Source organism: Sturnira hondurensis, unplaced genomic scaffold (assembly GCF_014824575.4).
Source record: "Sturnira hondurensis isolate 20B ecotype Veracruz unplaced genomic scaffold, ASM1482457v3 Scaffold0007406, whole genome shotgun sequence".
NCBI classification, from domain to species: Eukaryota; Metazoa; Chordata; class Mammalia; order Chiroptera; family Phyllostomidae; genus Sturnira; species Sturnira hondurensis.
Window position 1 is genome coordinate 5,027,723 of NW_028080037.1, and position 20,480 is coordinate 5,048,202.

General features: G+C 55.7%; 1 protein-coding gene across 1 annotated transcript in view; it reads left to right on the forward strand.

The window, feature by feature from the left end:
• CUX2 (cut like homeobox 2) overlaps positions 1 to 16,691 on the forward strand; it is an 84,900-nt gene extending 68,209 nt beyond the window's left edge. Inside the window, exons 15-22 of the mRNA XM_037052599.1 lie at positions 43 to 717; positions 1,519 to 1,620; positions 6,131 to 6,912; positions 7,680 to 7,839; positions 9,565 to 9,834; positions 10,739 to 10,927; positions 12,245 to 12,518; positions 15,305 to 16,691. Of these exons, the coding sequence (XP_036908494.1) occupies positions 43 to 717; positions 1,519 to 1,620; positions 6,131 to 6,912; positions 7,680 to 7,839; positions 9,565 to 9,834; positions 10,739 to 10,927; positions 12,245 to 12,518; positions 15,305 to 16,106 (3,254 nt within the window). The 3' untranslated portion in view covers positions 16,107 to 16,691. The remainder of the gene's footprint in view (positions 1 to 42; positions 718 to 1,518; positions 1,621 to 6,130; positions 6,913 to 7,679; positions 7,840 to 9,564; positions 9,835 to 10,738; positions 10,928 to 12,244; positions 12,519 to 15,304) is intronic.
• The last annotated feature ends 3,789 nt before the right edge of the window (positions 16,692 to 20,480 follow it).

Genomic DNA, 20,480 nt, shown 5'->3' on the forward strand with positions numbered 1-20,480 from the left:
TCCATCTCTCCTCTCTCCCTCTGTCTGTCTGTCTCTCTCTAGAGGAGGACCCATCAGAGGAAGATTCCATCAAGGACTCTCTGGGCACGGAGCAGTCCTACCCGTCTCCTTCGCAGCTCCCACCCCCATCAGGGCCAGAAGACCCCCTGTCCCCAAGCCCCGGGCAGCCCCTGCTGGGCCCTGGCCTGGGCCCTGATGGCCCTCGGACTTTCTCGCTGTCCCCCTTCCCCAGCCTGGCCTCAGGGGAGAGATTGGCAGGGGACGTGCTGCTGTCTAAGCACCTGGTGCCCCCAGCCACCTTCAAGGGAGAAGCGGGCAGCCTGCTGGTGTTTCCCCCGGCCTTCTATAGCACCAAGCCACCCACGGCCCCCGCCACCCCAGCCCCTGGCCCTGAGCCACCCGGGGGCCTCGAGCCAGCTGACGGTGGTGGGGGCAGCACGGCCGGGGCAGGGGCCGGAGCAGAGGAGGAGCAGCTGGACACAGCTGAGATCGCGTTCCAGGTGAAGGAGCAGCTGCTCAAACACAACATCGGGCAGCGGGTGTTTGGCCACTACGTGCTGGGGTTGTCGCAGGGCTCAGTCAGCGAGATCCTGGCCCGGCCCAAGCCCTGGCGCAAGCTCACGGTGAAGGGCAAGGAGCCTTTCATCAAGATGAAGCAGTTCCTGTCGGACGAGCAGAACGTGCTGGCCCTGAGGACCATTCAGGTGCGGCAGCGAGGTGAGTGCCTGCCGCAGGCCTTTCCTGCAGCCAGGCCTGGGCAAGGCGCGGGCTGGGGCCTGAGAACACAGGCTCTGGGTTCAGAGCCAAGCTCAGCCACTTCCAACTGTGCGACCTGCAACAAGTGACTCTGCCTTCCTGCGCCTTACCTTCCCCTCTGTAAGATAAGGAGACACATCCTCTCTCCCTCCTTCCTGGGGCTGTAGCTGCCCCCTGCCTCCCCACCTGGCCCTCACGGGGCAGCTCAGTAGTAGTAGGAAAGGCTGAGTCTTGGGAGCTGCCGTAGCAGCTCTCCCCTGAGCCTAGTAGGTACCCCAAAGCCTCAGTTTACCCATCCTTTATGTGGCCTGGGTGACCATGAAAACTGCCAGACTTGATTTTCAGGCTACCCCATCTGAAGGGCCCAAGCCTGACCTCACAACACCTGAGTTCGCCCCTGAGTTTGCCCCAGCTCTGCCCTTTACCCCTGGGGTCACCTCAGGGAGCTCACTTGAGCTTCCTAAGCCTCAGCCACCCCATCCATCCTCTCCAAGGGGTTACCTGAGTGTAAAGCACATAGTAACTGCCTGAGGGCTGTGAGCTGTGGCGGCGCCTGCCACCATTGTCGTTATTATCTCAAGCCATAGTCACTGCGGGTCCACAGTGTGTCACACAGACTAGCCCGGCCTGCCACACACACTCACGGTCTGGGCCTCACTCCCCCAGCCCTGGGAGGAGCGGCCAGCCATTCACGCCACCCAGTCCCAGGGACTGCTCCCCACATGCAGATCCCTGTGACAGGTGCCCCCTTGCCTCTCCTAGGCAGCATCACCCCGAGAATCCGCACACCAGAGACGGGCTCAGATGATGCCATCAAGAGCATCTTGGAGCAGGCCAAGAAGGAGATCGAGTCACAGAAGGGGGGTGAGTGTGGCGGGCGAAGCCGGTGGCCTTTGGGGCCTGCTCTGGGCACGAAGCAGGGTCTGGGCCCCTCACTTCCTGTCGTGCACCCAGAGGGGATTCCAGCCTCCTCGCCTCTCAGTCTGCCGCCAGGCAAGGTCTAGGCCCGGAAAGCGCCAGATCCGTGCTGTCCAGTATGAAGGCACTAGCCACATGTGTCTGTATCCATTCAAATTAATTTAAATTAAATAAAATGACAACCTCTTTAGCTACACTAGCCACATCGCCCATGTGACAAGTGGCAGCCGTATGGGACAGCACAACTGGGAATGTCTCCTTCAATACACAGTTCTGGCAGCACTGGCCTGGGTTGGTCAGTGTCCACCTTTCAGGAGGTCCCAGATGAGTAATCACAGAGGAGCACATCACACTCACCACCACCGGAGCCTTTTCCCAGACGCCAGTCCCGCCTCCTTGCACCGTACCTTCTGACTGCCAAGGAGGCACTGGTCCGGCTTCCTCACACGTCTCAGGCCGCACCGTCCACACCTTCCCATCCGGAGCCATCTCCCAGTGCTGCTGTCAGCCCCAGACTCAGAGGCCCAAAACCACACGAATTTGTCATCTTACAGTTAGGAGGTCAGAAGGCCGAACTCCACCTCTCTGGGCTAGTCAGGAAATCGGTGGGGCTGCCCACTTCCGGAGGCCCCAGGGTAGAGTCTGCTCCTTTCCTTTCCACGCACCTCAAGGAGGCCCACATTCCTTGCCTCCTGGCCCCTCCTCCGCTGTTAAGTCCAGCATCCCAGCCTTTTTAAGTCTCTCAAGTGCCCGTGGGATTCTGTAGGGCCACCCAGATAATTCAGGATAATCTCCCATTCCATGGCCCTCACCGTAACCACGTGGGCAGAGTCCCCTTTGCCATGCAGGGTAACATACTTAACTAGTCCCAGGGATGAGCACGTGGATATCTTTGAGGGGCCACCTCTCATGAGTTCCAGAACCACGAGCCAACTGCTGGGCATGTCCACCAGGGTCCCCACTGGCATCTCATACTCAATATGTCTGAAATGGAACTCATTGTCTTCCCCTGCCCCTCACTCACCTCTTCAAAGTCACCCACTCAGAGCTGGGAGCCTGTCACAGACGGTACTAGAAACCCAGAGTGAGTTGAAGGGCTACCCTTGACCTCTCACCTGTGGCAGCCATTCAGCCAGCCCATCCAGGGGACACTCACCTTCCAAGAGATTTTTTTCAAGCTTGTCCATCCCCCACCCCAATTGCCACCAGCTAGTGAGCCACCGTTGTCACTTGCTGGGACAGCTGTAAGAGTCTCTTCACTGGTCTAGGCCCCACTCCCCCTGGACATCAGAGGGGTCTTTCTAGGGCACACGCACAGTGATGTCATGACTCATAATTCTTCCCTGGCTCCCCATTGCCCTGAGAATGATACCCCAGCTCCACCATAAGGCCTGAGGTCCCCAGAGCCCTCCCGGCCCCTCCACCTCTCACACGTGAACAGTCAGTGACCATCCTCACCCTCATTCCCTGCTGCCATTCTCGTCCCGGGCATCTGGCCAGCTCCTCGCACTTTATGACTCCACTCAGAAGTCAGCTCCTCCAGATGCCCCCCACCCCTGTACAGATGGATTGGGTACTGCCCCTCCTCGGATCCCCCTAAATTACATGTATGCTTGGCACAATGGAGCCAGTGTGCTTTGCTGGGAATTCTGGCGCTGGTGTTGATTAGCTGTGTGACCCTAGGCAGGTTTACTTAGCGTCTCTGTGCCTCCATTTTCTGGCCTATGAAATGATGACCGTGTTAATAGTCCTTAAGGTTGTGTGAGGGTCAAGTGATACCAACCCTGGCAAGCACTCAGCCTGGGGCTTGGCATGTAGAAGGCACCCATGAAAGGTTAGCCAAGATGTCTTACAGGTAACATAACCATTGTTACATCTCTGTTCTTGCATTTTTCATGTTACAAATGACCCTGCTGATGTGGATGTCCCTCCCACTGGTCTGGGGGCTTCTTGCAGCCGGGGACCGGCTGCATCCCTGCACCCAGCACAGTGGAGTGCAACATGGTTGTAACGTGGTTGCTGACTTAGAACGGGTTTCAGCGCTCCCACTCTCTTTTGCAGTGTCTGCTGCCCCCTGGTGTTGGCTCGGAGCAAGTGTCCTGATTCCCAAGCCTCTGCTTGCTGCGGGGAGCCATGAGATTCGCAGGGGCCCTCCCTTTGCCTGTTCCCTGGGAGGCCTGGAGGGCGGCTGACCCTGCTAGGAGCCTACAGTGCCCCCGCCATATAAGCTGCCGAGCCCTTCCTGTGTGTACACCTATTTCTTCTTGCTCAACCACTATAGTGAGAGAGAGGCAATCATTCTGAGAACATTTACTGTGTGCTCAACACGGGTTACAGATGTGGATGAAACACTCTATTGGGGCAGAAAGAACCATGAGAAACAGTCTAATCTACTCACCCACAGAACAGACAGGACAGCTGAGACCAGAGAGGGCGAGCCGTGCCCACGGTTCCACAGAGACCAAAGGAGCACCCAGGGCTCCTGGCTCCCTATGCAGTGATCTCCCTCGCTGGGCGTCAGCAGCAAGGCAGCATCACAGCAGAGGGGCCCGTTCGCCCAAGAGGGCCAGCCAGCAGGTGTGCATTCTGTGAAGAGCTCAGCAAGAGGGAGGAGGCCCCACAACCCCTGGCACAGTCACGGTCAGTGCTGACCAGGGAGCGACCAGCAGTCCCCCAGGGAGGGGATGAATGTGGCTGACTGCCGACACAGAAGTTTTACTTCTGAGAACCGGAGGGAATGTCCACGTTAGGCACAAAGATTTTTAGACAAGTCTTTCCTTTATCATTGTCACAACAGTGACAGACTAGACACACCTAAGTGCCCAGCGTGGGGGGAGTCAGGTGGCAAAGCAGAAGCTATCCCTTCATTAGGGCATGCCACCATTGCAGATACAAAGGGAGGGACAGGCATTGATTGGTTGCCCCACTTGTTTACACATTCGTTGGTTGGTTCTGGTATGTGCCCTGACCAGGAGTCAAACCTGCAACCTTGGCGTGTCAGGCATAACGCTCTAACCAACCGAGATGTCCAGCCAGGGCGAGAGAACCTCTAATCATAGGAGAAAATAGTCCCATGGACACGGAGTGGGGACAAGCCAGGAGACATTCCCACTTCAAGTGTGATCATCCCATGCGTGGCGTCGAGAAGCAGATCGAGGAAATACCTGGGAACGTTTTATGTGGTTTCCTCTGGGGGGGAGGTTAGAGGGGGTCTTTTCATTTCCACCTTAACTTTTTGTGCTTTCTTAGCTCTCTACAAGATGCACATATTATTTTTTTTAATTGAGGTGAGTCACATAACAGAATTAAACATTGTAAAGTGAACACTTCAGTGGCATTTACTATGTCCACAGTGTAGCCAGCACCCTTATCTAGTTCCAAAACATCTTCATCACCAAAACAGAAACAGCGTGCCTATTTAGCAGTCATTCCGCATTCCCTCCTTCCCCAAGTCCCAGGCCGCCAATCAATCCTCTTTCTGTCTTCGTGACTGTCTATTGTGGCTATTTTGTATAAATGGAAATGACACAAGATGTGGCCTTTTGTGTCTGGCAGCTTTCACTTAGCAGCGTGTTTCCAAGATTTTTTCCTGTGTTGTAGCAGGTACCTCTGCTTCATTCCCTTTTGTGGCTGAATAATACTCCCTTGCTGTATTACTTTTTAATCAGAAGTGCAACAGAAAATATTTGTAATGGGGCTGTGGGACCCACTGGGGTGGGGGCAGCACAGCAAGGTAACAGAGAAAGGGTTGTGTTGGTCTGGAGTGGTCTGGGGTGGGGAGACCCGATGTGGGAGAGGCCACTTATGGGGCAGAGGGAAGCCTCGTTCTGTTGTTCCTTTTTGTTTACTAGTTTAAAGGATTTTTTTACTAAATAAGATATTATTTATTTTGCTTGTTTTGGAGCTCTAAAGGAAGCAGATTATACTATATATCATCTTCTGGAACTTGTCATTTTCATTCAAGGTTCATGTGTGGTTTTACACAGTGACTTTCCTTTTTATTGCTGTATAGTATTCCGTCGTGTGCCCTTACCACTATTTTTCATCCACTCCCTCTTCCATGGGCATTTGGGTTTGTGCCATTATTTTGCTGTTAGAATAAATGAACAGCCTCTTTTGTGTGCAATAGTTAGTGTTTTCTTGTCTTTGAACATGTGCATAGATGGATCATAGCATATGTAAAAGGGGAGTCTCTTTTTACATTACATTACCCCCATGAGTGTTTCCTGAACATATGCTAAAATCTCACTGTCCATCCATCTTGTCTCCATTGTCTCCCTTGTCTGCCATAGAGACGGACCATAGTTTACTTACCATATCCCAGTTGGTGGACACAGAAATAGCTTTTAGCATTTTGCTGGTATAAATACTGGTATAAATTTGCTGGTGACCATCTTTGCCCTTTAAGCTATGTCCTGACAAAGGGCCTCTGGCCACCTTGTCATGCGCCCCACAGGTGAGCCCAGGAACTCAACAGCCCCCCTGAGCGTCACCAGTGGCACAGCGTCCGCCGGCACCTCAGAAGACGCCATCAAGAACATCCTGGAGCAGGCCCGCCGGGAGATGCAAGCACAGCAGCAGGCCCTGCTGGAGATGGAGGCGGGCTCCCGGGGCCGCTCGGTGCCCCCCTCGCCCCCAGAGCGGCCCTCGCCAGCAGCCTTGGGCCACAGCGGGGCTCCGACCTACGTCAAGCAGGAGGACAGCAGTGGTGGCGGGGGGACCAGCAGCAGTGCCACGCAGACACCCCTCCCCGTCCTGTCTCCTGCCGCCTTTGTGCAGAGCATCATCCGGAAGGTCAAGTCCGAGATTGGCGACGCCGGCTACTTTGATCAGCACTGGGCCTCAGACCGCGGCCTGCTCGGCCGCCCCTACACCTCCGTCTCACCCTCACTCTCCTCCTCCTCCTCCAGCTACTCCAGCCAGCCCAATGGACGGGCCTGGCCCCGTGGGGAGGAGGCCCCCACGGCCCCGGAGGACGAAGCGGCAGGGGGTGAGGATGAGCCCCCCAGGCTGGGCGAGCTCAAGGCTGAGGGGGGCGTCCCCGAGTCGGGCAGCGGCGGGAGGCTGGCCTACTACCCAGCATATGTGCCCCGAACACTGAAGCCCACCGTGCCGCCCCTGACCCCTGAGCAGTACGAGCTCTACATGTACCGTGAGGTGGACACGCTGGAGCTGACGCGCCAGGTCAAGGAGAAGCTAGCCAAGAATGGGATCTGCCAGAGGATCTTTGGGGAGAAGGTGAAGGTGGTGCAGCAGGGGGTGGGGAGGTGGCAGGAAGCTGAGGGCCACGGGACCAGGGGGAGAGGACCAGCTGAGGACCCAGCCCCCAGTGCTTGTAGTCTGGACAGAACAGGGCAAAAGCAGGATTTGAACCCAGGTCCTTGCGACCACAGAAGTCCCATTTTTCTGTAAGTAGCTGTCTCTGGGCCCTGTAGGGAGGGGAGGGCCACAGGCAAGGCATTCGGCTCTGTGGTGTTAGATCAGTGAAGCATGTTTGTCTGGTTAGGAATAACCGCTGAGCCAGCGCCCCTCCTCCAGGACACTCCCTCCCTCCATCAGTCCAGCCACGGAAGGACAGGAGGGGTTAAGGTTCAGCCCAGCCAGGGGTCTCCTGATTGGCTGGTGCCCCTGCAACACGGTGGAGTGGTTACTACTTGGTTTTTTGACATCACCTCTGCCCAGGCAGAGGGGCAGGCAAACAGTCAGACAAGCCCAGAGAAGGGAGAAGTGACCTAAGTGGGAGACACAGGAAAGCTTCCTGGAGGAGGGGGCCCATGAGGGGCCTTAACGGCTGGGTTGGATTTTTACATGTGGAGAAATCGGGAGGGGCACTGCAGGTGGGGGTGCAGAGCAGGCACCTGGGAAAGGAAGACCAAAGGAAGGCAGCCCTGGCCTCTCAGGGAACAAAGTGAACAGTGGCGCCTAGGGGTCTTGCGGGGGCGGGGAGGTGATGGCCTATGTCCCTGGGGCCTGCTGACCTGCCCTTTCTGCCCCACCCTCCCCAGGTGCTGGGCCTGTCGCAGGGCAGTGTGAGTGACATGCTGTCCCGGCCGAAGCCGTGGAGCAAACTGACGCAGAAGGGGCGGGAGCCCTTCATCCGCATGCAGCTGTGGCTCTCGGACCAGCTCGGCCAGGCCGTCAGCCAGCAGCCCAGCGCCTCCCAGGGTGAGTGCCCACAGGGCTGTTTCGAAGGGCGCTGCCAGCCCCCAGAACTGCAGAGCCCTCATTCTGCTGTGCGGTGGCACGTGCGTCTGCTTTACTGCCCACTCTTGCCACTCTCCCCTGCCCTGCCATCTGGCCACCATCACTGAGCCCCTGGAATACTGCAGTGAGCTCCTAGCTGGTGTCTGTCCCTCGGGCGTCCTGCCGGCGGGGTGCATCTGTCTGTCAGTGGTTTCAAACAATGAAGAAAATAGCCTGCATTCGGAGCCCCAGCCTCCGATTCCCTGTCAGGATCCATCGACAGCATTTAATTATAAATACTTTATAATTAGATTTTTCTATTGAAAAACTCTGACCCTGGCTGGTGTGGCTCAGTGGATTGAGTGCCAGCCTGCAGACCAAATGGTCACCAGTTCAATTCCCAGTCATTGTACATGCCTGGGTTGTGGGCCAGGTACCCAGTTGGGAGCATGTGTGAGGCAGCTGATTGATGTTTCTCTCCCTCTCTTTCTCCTTCCCTTCCCCTCTCTCTAAAAATAAATAAATGAAATCTTTTTTTTTAAAAAAAAAGAAAGAGAAAGAAAGAAAGAAAGACCCTGTTGCATAGGTTATTATGAGGACAGTCCATTGTTTTCCCAGCCTGGCCCTTCCCCATTAGCGTTGTATCTGTGCTGGTGACAGTAACCAGGGACATGTCAGTTCCACGTCAGCTCCAGCATCACAGGGATGTCACCTAGATGTCCAGGACCAGCCAATTTGGGGGCAGGTGGGACCGTAGAGCCCTTGAGACCCGAGATGCGAGCTGCCAGCACGTGGGGCTGTGACGAGCCACTCAGAGCTCTGCGGCTGCCCTGCACACCTCTCAGGCTAACCGGGGGTCCCGGCCTAGGCGTGCTCGCAGCGCTGCACTTGGCACGCAGGAAATGCTCAGTAGAAGGAAGCTCTGCTGGTCGTTGTTATCACTGTTGCCCTTGGTGCCAGCTGGTCAGGGAGAGACCTGGCACCAGCAGGAAATGGCAGTGAAGCCGGCTGTTTGCAGACCATCCTGGCTTGGCTTTGTCAGAAGCACCCTGGTCACAAGGCTCAGGCCGCCCGTGCGCCTTTGGCAGGGGTGTCGCTGCAGTGATGCTGAACCCTGCTCGGCGCGGTCGAACCTCGGTTCTCGAAATCTTTCACCTCGGACAGTTCGGTTCTCCACCAAGTGGTTCACGAACAAAATATCTCGGTTGTCAGACGGAACTTCAGTTCTTGACCTGACAACATTTTCATGCTGCTCCCTGTGTGATCATCCTCGCGCCTCTCGGGTGCCAAACAAAGGAGATCCGGTTTCCAAACAAAATCACTGCTTGAACAGCCTTCTAGAGCAAACTGAGTTACGGTGGGAACCAAGGTCCCACTGGATGTGGTGTCAGGAGGCAGCAGAGGCTGATTTGGCCCTCGATGGGCGATGCCATCTCAGATCACTTGGCCGAGGTGGCATCTGCCAGCTGCCTTTACTGTACAGCTGTTTTTCCCTCTGTGACAACTAACTCCTTTGTGGGAGGGCACTTTGCGACCAAATAAACTTCCGTTTGCCGGTTTTCCCACCTAGGATCTTCCCTGAGATACTGTGGTGACTGTAGAAGGGGTCGCCGCCAACTCTTGGTTCTGACAAACAGAACTGCCCAGCCCGTGTGTGTCTAGGCCAGGTCACAGTCACCACTTTCTCTGTCTCTCTGTGGCCTGCAGCCAGTCCCACGGAACCGAGGTCCTCGCCGTCCCCACCCCCCAGCCCCACGGAGCCTGAGAGGAGCTCCCAGGAGCCCCTGAGCCTGGCCCTGGAGAGCAGCAAGGAAAACCAGCAGCCGGAGGGACGCTCCAGCTCCTCGCTGAGTGGGAAGATATACTCTGGCAGCCAGGCCACGGGGGGCATCCAGGAGATTGTGGCCATGTCCCCGGAGCTGGACACATACTCCATCACCAAGAGGGTCAAAGAAGTTCTCACCGACAATAACCTCGGTACGGGGTGGTGGGGTGGGGGGATGCTGCCTCCACCCCGGTTGGCTCCTACTCTCCTTGAGAAAAGTGCCCTCAGTGAGCTCCCAGGGTGCGCGGCCCCAGCCTGCAGGCGCCCATATGCCCCAGCGCCCCAGACCCTCCAGGAGGCATCCGACTCCACCCTGGGCCCCTAGAGAATCAGACAAAACAAGTAGATAAATAAAATCCACCGAGCCTCCCAGTCACAACCCAGTTTTTCTGTACCTTTGACACACTTTCTGAACACATACAAGAATATGTGTGCACTAGGGTCTTCCCTCCTCCTTTCTACGTAGGTGAAATCACACACACACGTGCGCACACTGTCCTACAGCTTGCTTTGGAAAATTCACTGTGGACACCCTTGCACTGCAGAATAATTGGGCCACCTGCGTTCTTTCTCACTGTTGTCAAGGAGTTTAGACCAGAAATGGGATGCCCTATGTTTCCCACCCAGCTGGTGGGCGTTTTGGTTGTTCCCGGTCCCCTGCTGCCTCTGAAGCCATGTCCAGACGCACCTCTGTGTCCCTGGGCAGGCACGCTGGAGGGTGGATCCCGCCGGATCAGAGGCTGTGCACACTAAAACTTTGGTGGAATCTGTCAGATTACAGTCCAACAAGGGGACAATAAAGTACATGTGAAGTTTGCGGACGATTTCAGGGACCCCCTAGGAGGGGAGCGCATCCGAAGTGGGAAAGCGTGTTTACTGGTAGCTGTCTGCCCCGCCCCCCGCAGCCTTCTGTTTTGCGGGGAGTCCCCTCTAGGTCCACGCTGGGTGTGGGCTCCCCTGTGTCTGAGTTAGTGGAGACAAGCTGGGCTCTCCACTCGGCCTCTCCCCAGAGCACCTCGGCCAGGCCCGGGGTAACAGCAGCCCCCCTGTCCCCAGGGCAGCGGCTGTTCGGGGAGAGCATCCTGGGCCTGACGCAGGGCTCTGTCTCTGACCTGCTGTCCCGGCCCAAACCCTGGCACAAGCTCAGCCTGAAGGGCCGGGAGCCCTTTGTGCGCATGCAGCTGTGGCTCAGTGACCCCCACAACGTGGAGAAGCTGCGGGACATGAAGAAGCTGGAGAAGAAAGGTGAGCGCCGGGGCCTCTGAGTCTGGCCTCGGGTTTCCCCACTGGAACCATATCTGATTGTGACCCAGACAAACCCCGGGCCCCGGCGGTCCAGTCTTAGCCTGGTGTGGGGCCACAAGGAGTAGCACTCCCACAGGACATAACCGAAAGCAGTTAAAATGCGTACTGTGTCCCCCGTGGGAGTCTCAGTGCCTGTCTCCCTCAGCACCCTCCCACACACCCAGGCTGCTGGGGAGCCTTCGGCCTGCCCCACTGCCACGTCCCAAATGCTCCCTCTCCGGATGTGTAATACACGGGCAGGCCCCCCTTTGCCCATAACCCAGATTCTGCACAACAAAGCAAGATTGACCCCGCCAACAAGACTCCTGGGAGCGGGGGCACAGAGAGATGGCAGGTTCTTACATTGTCCATTATTAACCTTTATCCCCGAAGAGATGAGCTGGCGAGCACCTGCTGTGTGCCGCCCAGTCCCATGCTGTGCACAGGGGGTTCCCGGGCCTTCCTTAAAAAGCTCAGCGTCTAGTTGGACCATGGGGTTCAAGGAGTTGACAGTTGTCCCCCAGGGCACCCCAGGTGGTACATGAGGAGAGAGAGCCCCCGGTCCCACCAGGCTGAGGGACACGTGGGCCAGGGCCAAGGCTGGGCTGTTGGCTCTGAAAACTTGGCACTTGAGAGCTTGGCCCACCACTTCCCAGCTGTGTGACTTTTAGCAAGTTACTGCCCCTCTCTGTGCCTCCTTACACTTCATTGGAGATTATGTGTCAGTAGCATCTACCCCACAGTGTTACTATGAGGGTGAGTGAGACCCTCATCCCTCACATTCTCCCTTCTGAAGTGGGCTTACCCCCCACATTTTGATGATTTGAGCTTGAGATGCATTTGCTGGGTTCCCTGCCCCTACCCGCAACAAGACCTCAGTGAATTGTAGCAACAATGTCAATCAAGAGAATGCCTCATAGCACCCTTTTCTGAGCACTTCCTATGTGTGAGGGAGCAACTCAGCCCTCTACATATGTTAGCATTTGGGGGGCTAATGCCAGTCCTTAGAGGCCGGTCGGGCTCTCAGGCAACTGTGGCAAGGTGAGAGCCTCAGCCAAGGGGCGGGGAGGGTGTGGATGGAGAGCAGAGAGAGAGAGAAGGACGAGACCGGGAGCTCGGCCCCCAAGTGTGGGGCACAAAGGGCTCTCAGCGGGGTTGGCTGGTACAAGATTCAGCCCCAGGATCCTGCCACGCCTGCTGTCCCTGGGGTTGGTGGGGGTATTGGGGTGCCTCTGAGCAGGCCCGTCTCAGCCCTCCCTCCCCCACCGCCCGCCCCAGCCTACTTGAAGCGCAGGTATGGCCTCATCAGCACCGGCTCAGACAGCGAGTCTCCAGCCACCCGCTCCGAGTGCCCCAGCCCCTGCCTGCAGCCCCAGGACCTGAGCCTCCTGCAAATCAAGAAGCCCCGAGTGGTGCTGGCACCCGAGGAGAAGGAGGCCCTGCGGAAGGCCTACCAGCTGGAGCCCTACCCCTCCCAGCAGACCATCGAGCTTCTCTCCTTCCAGCTCAACCTCAAGACCAACACCGTCATCAACTGGTTCCACAACTACAGGTAAGGCAACTGGGGAGGCCCCACGGGGGCAGGGAAGGGCAGGCAGGGGCAGACTGGGTCCCCACCAGACTTCCTGAGCAGGAACTGTCTCTGGTGTCCACATGGAGCCAGAGAGGAGAGGAGAGTCCATCTGCATGTTCCAGGGGCAGGGAGAAGGTCTCTTGACCCCCGAGGGAGGAAAGGTTGGAGAAGCCTGGTGGAGTAGAGCACTTGAAATCTCTCTCCACAGCCCAGACTTAGGCCTCACACAGACCTGAGTTCAGGTCCCGCTGCAGCTGTGTCTTCTCAGGCGAGTCACTGTACCTCTCTGAGTCCTGCCCCCATGTTATAGATAAGGAACCTAACACCTGACAGTGCCGAGTCAAAGATCCAATAAAACACGAGGCATAAACACAATGTAAAATACTGCTCATTATTTGGCTTAGAGCCAGAGCCCGGCAGACATCAGATAAAGCAGGTTCTTAAAGCCTCACAGCCTTGGTCCCTCTCCGGGGTATATAGGGGCACCCTCACCTGTTTTGTTCCCCACCAGGATTGAGCACTCTGTTATTACCCAAAAGATTCCTTCAGCCAGGATCTGGAGAAATGTGGGTTCAAAGCCAACATCCCTGCCTTTGGGGAGCTTAAAATCATGCCCCACATAATTTTACTACAACCTAATAAATGCTGTGAAACAGGAAGGAACGGTAGCCTGGGGAAAGGGAACTCTGCGTTCCTGGTGAGTTTACAGGAGAGGTCGCGTGGGAGCTAGCTTTGGCAGGGTGGAGGAGTCGGCCTCTGAGCGAAGAGAATTGCACTCCCAAAGAAACCACTCTCAGAAAGTTTTCGTGATGGAAGAGCACATTAGTTCATTTGGAAAATGTTTACCGAGCGCCTGCGCTGTTCCAGACACGGAAGAGAACAAGACACAGTTCTCACCCTCACATCTCTTACGTGAGATGTAAGGTCCCTGTTCAACAGCCACACTTGTCAGTGCACCGTTACAAATGGCAGCGAACTCTGGGGAAGATGAGCAACCCGATGTGTTGAGAAAAATTACTAGGGTGGCCCTGTCATAGACCTGGGGGGCAGGAATTGCAGAGGCTACTTTATAGTATGGTATGAGTGACAATTAGCTTCATATTTACATTTATCTATAGTTGGAAACCCAAATCATGGAGCTGCAGGCACTGAGCCATCCAAAACCCGCAGGGCTGCTCCTGGTCCCAGCAGCTCTTCCCTTTAGCAGGGACTGAGGGAGACAGCAGAGTCTCCCTGGACAAGGCCACCTTTGTGGAGAGACTGGGGGCTGAGAGAGAGGGGAGTGAACAAGATGATCCCTCCCAGTCCCTCTAGGCCCAGGGTCCTGGGGTGGAGCCCCATTCCCCACCCTGGGCAGAGCCAGAGGGGCAGGAGAGTGTAGCCAGACTGCTGGGCTGGAAGCCTGACCGAGCGGCTCGCTGGCTCTGTGCTGGGGGCAGTCCCTAGGCCTCTCTGAGTCCCATCTCATTTACCGGTGGGAATGGTCACCGTAATGTCCCCTCCAAGGGTTATTATGAAAAACGAATGAGATAATCTGCACAAAGCACTTGACCCAGTGCCTGGTGCATATAAGCACCTATTGTTATGATGTTTATAATCATTAGAATGGTTATTACTATATATCAGTAACACCTTATTCATATAAATGGGCGGAAGGCTACAGCCTTGGAGCAGCTTAGAGAGCCCTGTTGCTCGATGACCCTGGATGAGTCATCCAACCCCTCTGGACCTCATTGGCCAATAGGAAGATGATTAACGGGCTTAGACCCAATCCTGGCCCTTCTTGCTCTGAAACGTGATGGGTGAGACTCAGTTTCCCTCCCACAGCAGGGAGACTGTTGAAATGAAGAGAAAATGGGTGCCAGACTCGAATTCGGGGTACCAGACTCTGGTCCCAGCTCTGCCCCCTTGTGTGCTCTGGTGATCTGGACAAGTCACGCTCTGTGCCTCGGTTTCCCCTTCTGGGCTGATGTCTAAGAGTCCCTTCAGGGAAGGAGCAGGGAGTTGTCGCCACAAACTAGACCTGAGTTTGACTTTGAGAACGCACTGTCCGGCAGAAATGTGGTGCAAGCCACGTGAGTCATTCAAAAATTGCCCGTGGCCACCTTTAAAAAAATAAAGGAAACAGATAAAAGTTCATTATAGTAATATATTTTATTTAGCCCAGTATATACAGATGTAACCATTTCAACATTTAATCAATGTAAACATTTTATTAATGATATCTTTTACTCTTCTTTTCTTATTTTTGGATGAAGCTTTGAAAATCTTATCCTTACGTCACATCTTAGCTTGGACTAGCCGCATTGCAAATGCTCAAGAGCCGCTATGGCCAATAGCTACTGTACTGGACAGTGCAGGTTTAGATCATGAGCTTTGGAATCCAGCAGTTCTGAGTTCAAGTATTCATTCTGCCATTTACGGGCTGTGTGACCTGGGCAAGTCACTCAACCTCTCTGAGCCTCGTTTTCTCCTCTGGGAGGTGGGGATGATACTAGCACCCACTTTGTAGTGTTATGGAGGGGACTTCCATCCAAGTACTAACCAGGCCCGACCCTGCTTAGCTTCCGAGATCAGACGAGATCGGATGTGTTCAGGGTGGTATGGCCGTAGACGGGGGGACTTCCTAAGGTGCCGCATGTGGGGGAGCTTAGTGCCCGGTGAGCCCCCAGGGAAGTGGGTGGGTTCAAAATGCCCTTGTGAAGTGCGTCCAGGGTTAGCCAGTTCCCCCTCCACCCCCTCGCTCACCGCCGTCTCTGCCCCAGGTCCCGGATGCGCCGGGAGATGTTGGTGGAAGGGACCCAAGATGAACCAGACCTCGACCCCTGTGGGGGTCCTGGCATCCTACCACCAGGCCACCCCCACTCAGACCCCACCCCACAGAGCCCCGACTCGGAGGCCGAGGACCAGAAGCCTCCCGTGAAGGAACTGGAGCTTCAGGAGGGCCCCGAGGAGAGCGCCACAGCCCTCACCGCCCAGGATCAGACCCAGGTGAGGGTTAAGCAGGAGCAGACTGAGGCCAACACTGAGGAAGAGGTGGACAGCCAGCCCCAGGACTCGGGGGCACCTGACAAAGGCCACAGTTCTCCCAAAGAGATACACCCCGACCCTCCAGGCAATGATGGACTCCCTAAAGTGGCCCATGGGCCCCTTCTTCCAAGCGGAACCACGCCAGACTGCCCCCCACTACAGCCCCCACAGGAGAGCAGGGGCGGAGAGCGGCTATACCCGGACCCCCTGAGTTTTAAGTCGGCTTCCGAGTCCTCGCGCTGCAGTCTAGAGGTGTCCCTGAACTCACCCTCGGCTGCCTCCTCACCGGGCCTCATGATGTCTGTGTCACCTGTGCCCTCCTCCTCAGCTCCCATCTCCCCATCCCCACCTGGCGCCCCCCCTGCCAGAGTGCCGAGTGCCAGCCCTACGGCCCACACGGCTGGGGCCTTGCACCCCAGTGCCAAGGTGAACCCCAACTTGCAACGGCGGCACGAGAAGATGGCCAATCTGAACAGCATCATCTACCGGCTGGAGCGGGCTGCCAACCGGGAGGAGGCGCTGGAGTGGGAGTTCTGAGGGTGGGCAAGGGGCCTGGCGGGCCGCCCCCTCGCCCTCCCCCCGCCCTGCCCCCAGACAGCGCAGGGCGCCGGAGCGGGAGCTCAGCCACCACGACGTGGACAGCGAGTTCTGCCGTTTACAGTTTTTGTTGTGGCCCTGGTTCTGGAAAGTTGTGCGTGAGCAGGTGGGGCACATGCCACCGCCTCCTCTCTTTGGTGCCCCTGCCCCGGGGGCGTCCTCCTTTCTGCACAAGGCAGAAGCAAAGAGGCACCACATTTTCCCCTGGAAACTCCAAACTCTTTTAGAAAAATAAATAAATATTTATAGACCTCTTTTAGATATTTTAATAAAGGATCCTTTGGAATTTATTCCCAGCCGATGCTGTTTTGATATTACAGAGAGTTATAAAATCAGGATGCCGTCACAACTGTTGCGAAGTATACACTGAAGTTGTGTCGTTTTTGCCACTAGATGAGATTAAAAGAAGACAATTGTTCAAAGCCATCATAAAACACTCTTTAAGACCGACCAACACTTAGATAACCTTCGAACCACGGTTTTACCCCACGTCTGTCTGTGAGACACGGCCCGTTGCTGCTGCCCTCCCGGAAACCGTGCTGAGGGGACAAAGTCCAGAAGACTCTAAACGGAAACCTCGACGCCACTGAGGCCGTGTTTCATTCTGGCGGTCTGTTTTGCAACCTTGGTAACGCAGAGCACCCCATGCTGTTGTAAATGTTGTAGAGACATGGGCTGTGGCCAGCTGTCCCACCCGAGATGTGTGTGACGGGGCACAAAACGAACGGCCTGCACTCCCTCTGGTCAGACACCCGTGGGCCACAGAGGTCGGACGTCCATCTCATCCTTGTGTAGACATGTTTCCGGATCTTCTGGAAAGCCAGGCACGGGGGCAGGTGATTGGAGGGTGGCGCTTGAGCCAGAGTGACCCGTGCCCCACCCTGAGTCATGGCCACAGCGCAGAAGTTTCACTGCTGGTTTTCCAGAGCGAGACTGTGGCCGTGGTCATCCTGTTTTTGTGTTTTAAGAAAACAATGGCGTCAGTCAGCTCACAAGCACCTGACGCCAAAAAGGAGATTCATCGCACCGGAGACCCCAGCTCCCCTTCTCGCCGTCTCTCTCACACGGGCCCTGGAGCTGCTTCTGGAAGGTATCTGCAGCTCCACGGGCGTGCAGCGCCAGCAACAAGGCCAAGTTCACTGCAGCCTGAATGCCACTGCCCAGTTCTCCCAATCCACCCTCCTGCCTTCCAACACGTAACCTTTTGGGGAGCAAATACTCAACCCCCACAACCCAGAAAAGCCTTTCCTCCAGCATCTTCATGGTTTCTGGGTGGAGAGTCCCCATTCCGGATGGAACGGCCACCACACTGAGTGTCCCGTGTTTCTTTCTTATCCTTTTACAAACTCTGCGGGAAGGCTGCATGGGGCGCCTCGGCGGCTGAACCCGAATGCTGACAAGAAGGTGGCTGTGATCGGCACCAGTCCACTGCTGGGGGGGAGGGGGCCGATGGGGGGCTTCAGGGACGCCACCAGCGTCTTGCGGTCTGGCCAGTGAAACCCAGCGACTGGAAGGGGACAACAGGGGGCCGTTCCAGAACTTGCAACTCTCATGCACCCGGCCCGGCCACAGCCTCCGTGCCCAGCAGTGAAGAACAACGCAGACCCTGCGGGGAAATCTCCTTTTCCACACACCCAGGCTATGCATTGCAGAGTTTCCCACTGTATACATTTTTATCCAGATGAAGGTATTTTTATATTTTGACAATAGGAAACAGTGACCAATTTTCAGAGTCATCAGATCTGGAACAAACAAGACATCTCCTTTTAGTCACCACCGCCCTGTCGCAATTTGGACAACCGTGGGGGAACACACCACTTTTTACCGCTGAGACCCGCACGCCACTGAAGCCCAGTCTCACATGGAGACCGTGATCCTCAGAGAGCCTGAGCCAGCTCTCGTGTGGCGGGATTTGATTAAGCACTTAGTATAGTCTCTCGAACATGGAGGAGGTCCTGTCGTGCTCAGAGCTGGTGGAACCGTGAACGGCTCTGTCAGGGTCACGTCCTATAACGGTAAAAACACAGCAAAAACCCACACAGCCGTTTCTATAAGAGATTGATGAACTTTGTTTAAAATTTAAAAAAGAACACGTTCTGTAAATGCGTCGCTCAATACAGAATTGTATAATAATGTCTGGGTGTCCTGCTTGCTTTGTCCTGGAGCTGGGGTGCAAGTTGGGGCTTACAGCTGGCCCTCAGAAGTGTTTTACACAATGGTGTTTTTTAAAAACATTAATTTGCTACCATTGAAGTCTGGGGAAATGTTACATAAAAATTACACTCACCGGCTTCCCTGGAATACCGTTAAGATCGGGCCACAACGGACCAACATTCCAACATGACAACAGTCAGCCAGGGGGTGGCTGTCACTTTTGGACAGGACACCTGCCCGTGATCTGCCTCGGTGCTCACCTGTGCCACCCTTGCCACGCGTCTGGGCGCTTGGACAGCTCGGTGGGCGGCTGTGCTGTGGGCTGGAGCCAAGGAGGATGGAAGAATTGGAATCCATTTTCCAATGGAGACAGGTTAGATCCTGGGGCCAAGTAGTCAAGATCATGCCCTGGACCCAGGCTGTGGCCACAGGCTGCGTGCCCCGCTCCGTGGGGTGAGTGGCAGGTGCCCCAGCCTCCTGAGACCAGCACAGCTCGCCTTTCTCAGCTGTGTATCCAGGACCTCAGTTTCCCAATGTGTAAAACGGGGGTGTTGCAGCAGCCAGCTCAGAAAGTCAGCGTGAGGAAGGATCATGCATTTGAGACACACAGAACAGTGTGTGGCATGTGAGGGCTTGGCATTCCTATGCTCGTGTGGGGGTGGGTTCTTTCATCCCGTGAGGGTGAGTCTTCTCTGTGCATGAGCTGCAGGAAGTTTGTTTTTCCTTAACCAGTCATGTCACGAGTGTCCCTGAAGTCCCCGAAGTGATATTAGACATTACTCATTGTGAGCCAAGGCCGCATGGTACCCCAAGACAGACCTTTCCTCTGGGTCTGGAAACCTTCAGGTTGCCCAGATTTTCCCCACATCCTCTCGGTGGGAACTGAGTGACTAATTGCCTCCCCTTTGGTCAGAATAACTAATTGCTCCAAAGCTGGCAGGACGGTTCCCTGGGATGCCTGAGTAACCCCCACCAGGCCGGGGAGGGTAGGGGCAAGTAGGGGCAAGGCCTCCCTGGCCCTGGAGGTCCCCAGCTAGCCACTAAGAGTGACATTTCAGGCAGGCCCAGCCTTTAGTCAGAGCTGGAGGGGAGAAGGATGGGAGCCACGAGTTCAGGACATTAGGCCAGACCACCTTTCAAACCCAGCTCCCCCTGTTGGGGCCATATGACTTCAGCCCAATGTCTAAACTGCCCTGGGCCTCCGTTTTCCAAGCTATAAAGTGGGGAATGAGAGTAATGGCGCCTTCCTTATAAGGTGGTTGTAACAACTCAAGTGAAGCCAGAGGCTGGCCCTTTGGACCTCGGTTGACAGCCCTGGAGAAGGTCAGAACCCCCCAGGATGTGGCCCCATGGTGTAGGTGGGGGCAGGAGTGGAGGGGGAACTGCCTCTGATACACACCAGCCGCCTAAGAACCTGTGGAAGTAGGTGCTCCTTCCGGGCTGAGAACTAAAGCTCCATTCTGGGCCATCGGCTTGTTGTTGACGTGGCGCCTATAGCTGCTGGCCATCTGAGGCTGGAAATGTAGCAAAAACACAGCAATGTGGAGTTCTGGACCAGGGACTGTGGGAGAGCAGGGAGTGGAGAGACTGGAGGGGAATGGGAACACGGGGCAGGCATTGCAGGAGGCGGCAGGTTTGTGTCAGGACGTGGGAGAGCAAAGAGCCGAGTTAGGAAGCCCTGGCTGGCGTAGCTCAGTGGAATAAGCGCAGGCCTGCAAACCGGAGGATCGCGGTTCGATTCCCAGTCAGGGCACATGCTTGGGTTGCAGGCTGGTTCCCTGCAGGCCAACTCCCAGCAGGGGACCCATGAAAGGCAACCATACATTGATGTTTCTCTCCTTCTCCTTCCCCTCTAAAGATAAAAAAATAAATAAAATCTTTACAAAATAAATAAAATAAATTGTTAAAAAAAAAAAAAGAGCCGAGTTAGGGTTGGCAGCTGTTCATCAGGTGCTTAGTATTTCAGGAGTACTTACTCTGTGCTTAGTCCTCCCCTGGGAAACACCGGCCCCTGGGAAACACTGGGGCTGTGAGAGCTTGAGTCATGGGGTCCAGGTCATGGGGTCCAGGAAGGCTTCTCGGAGGAGGGGACATCTCAGCTGACACCTGAAAGACAATAGGAGTTAGAGGAGAAGAGAAAAGAGGAGGGCAGGAGTGGCA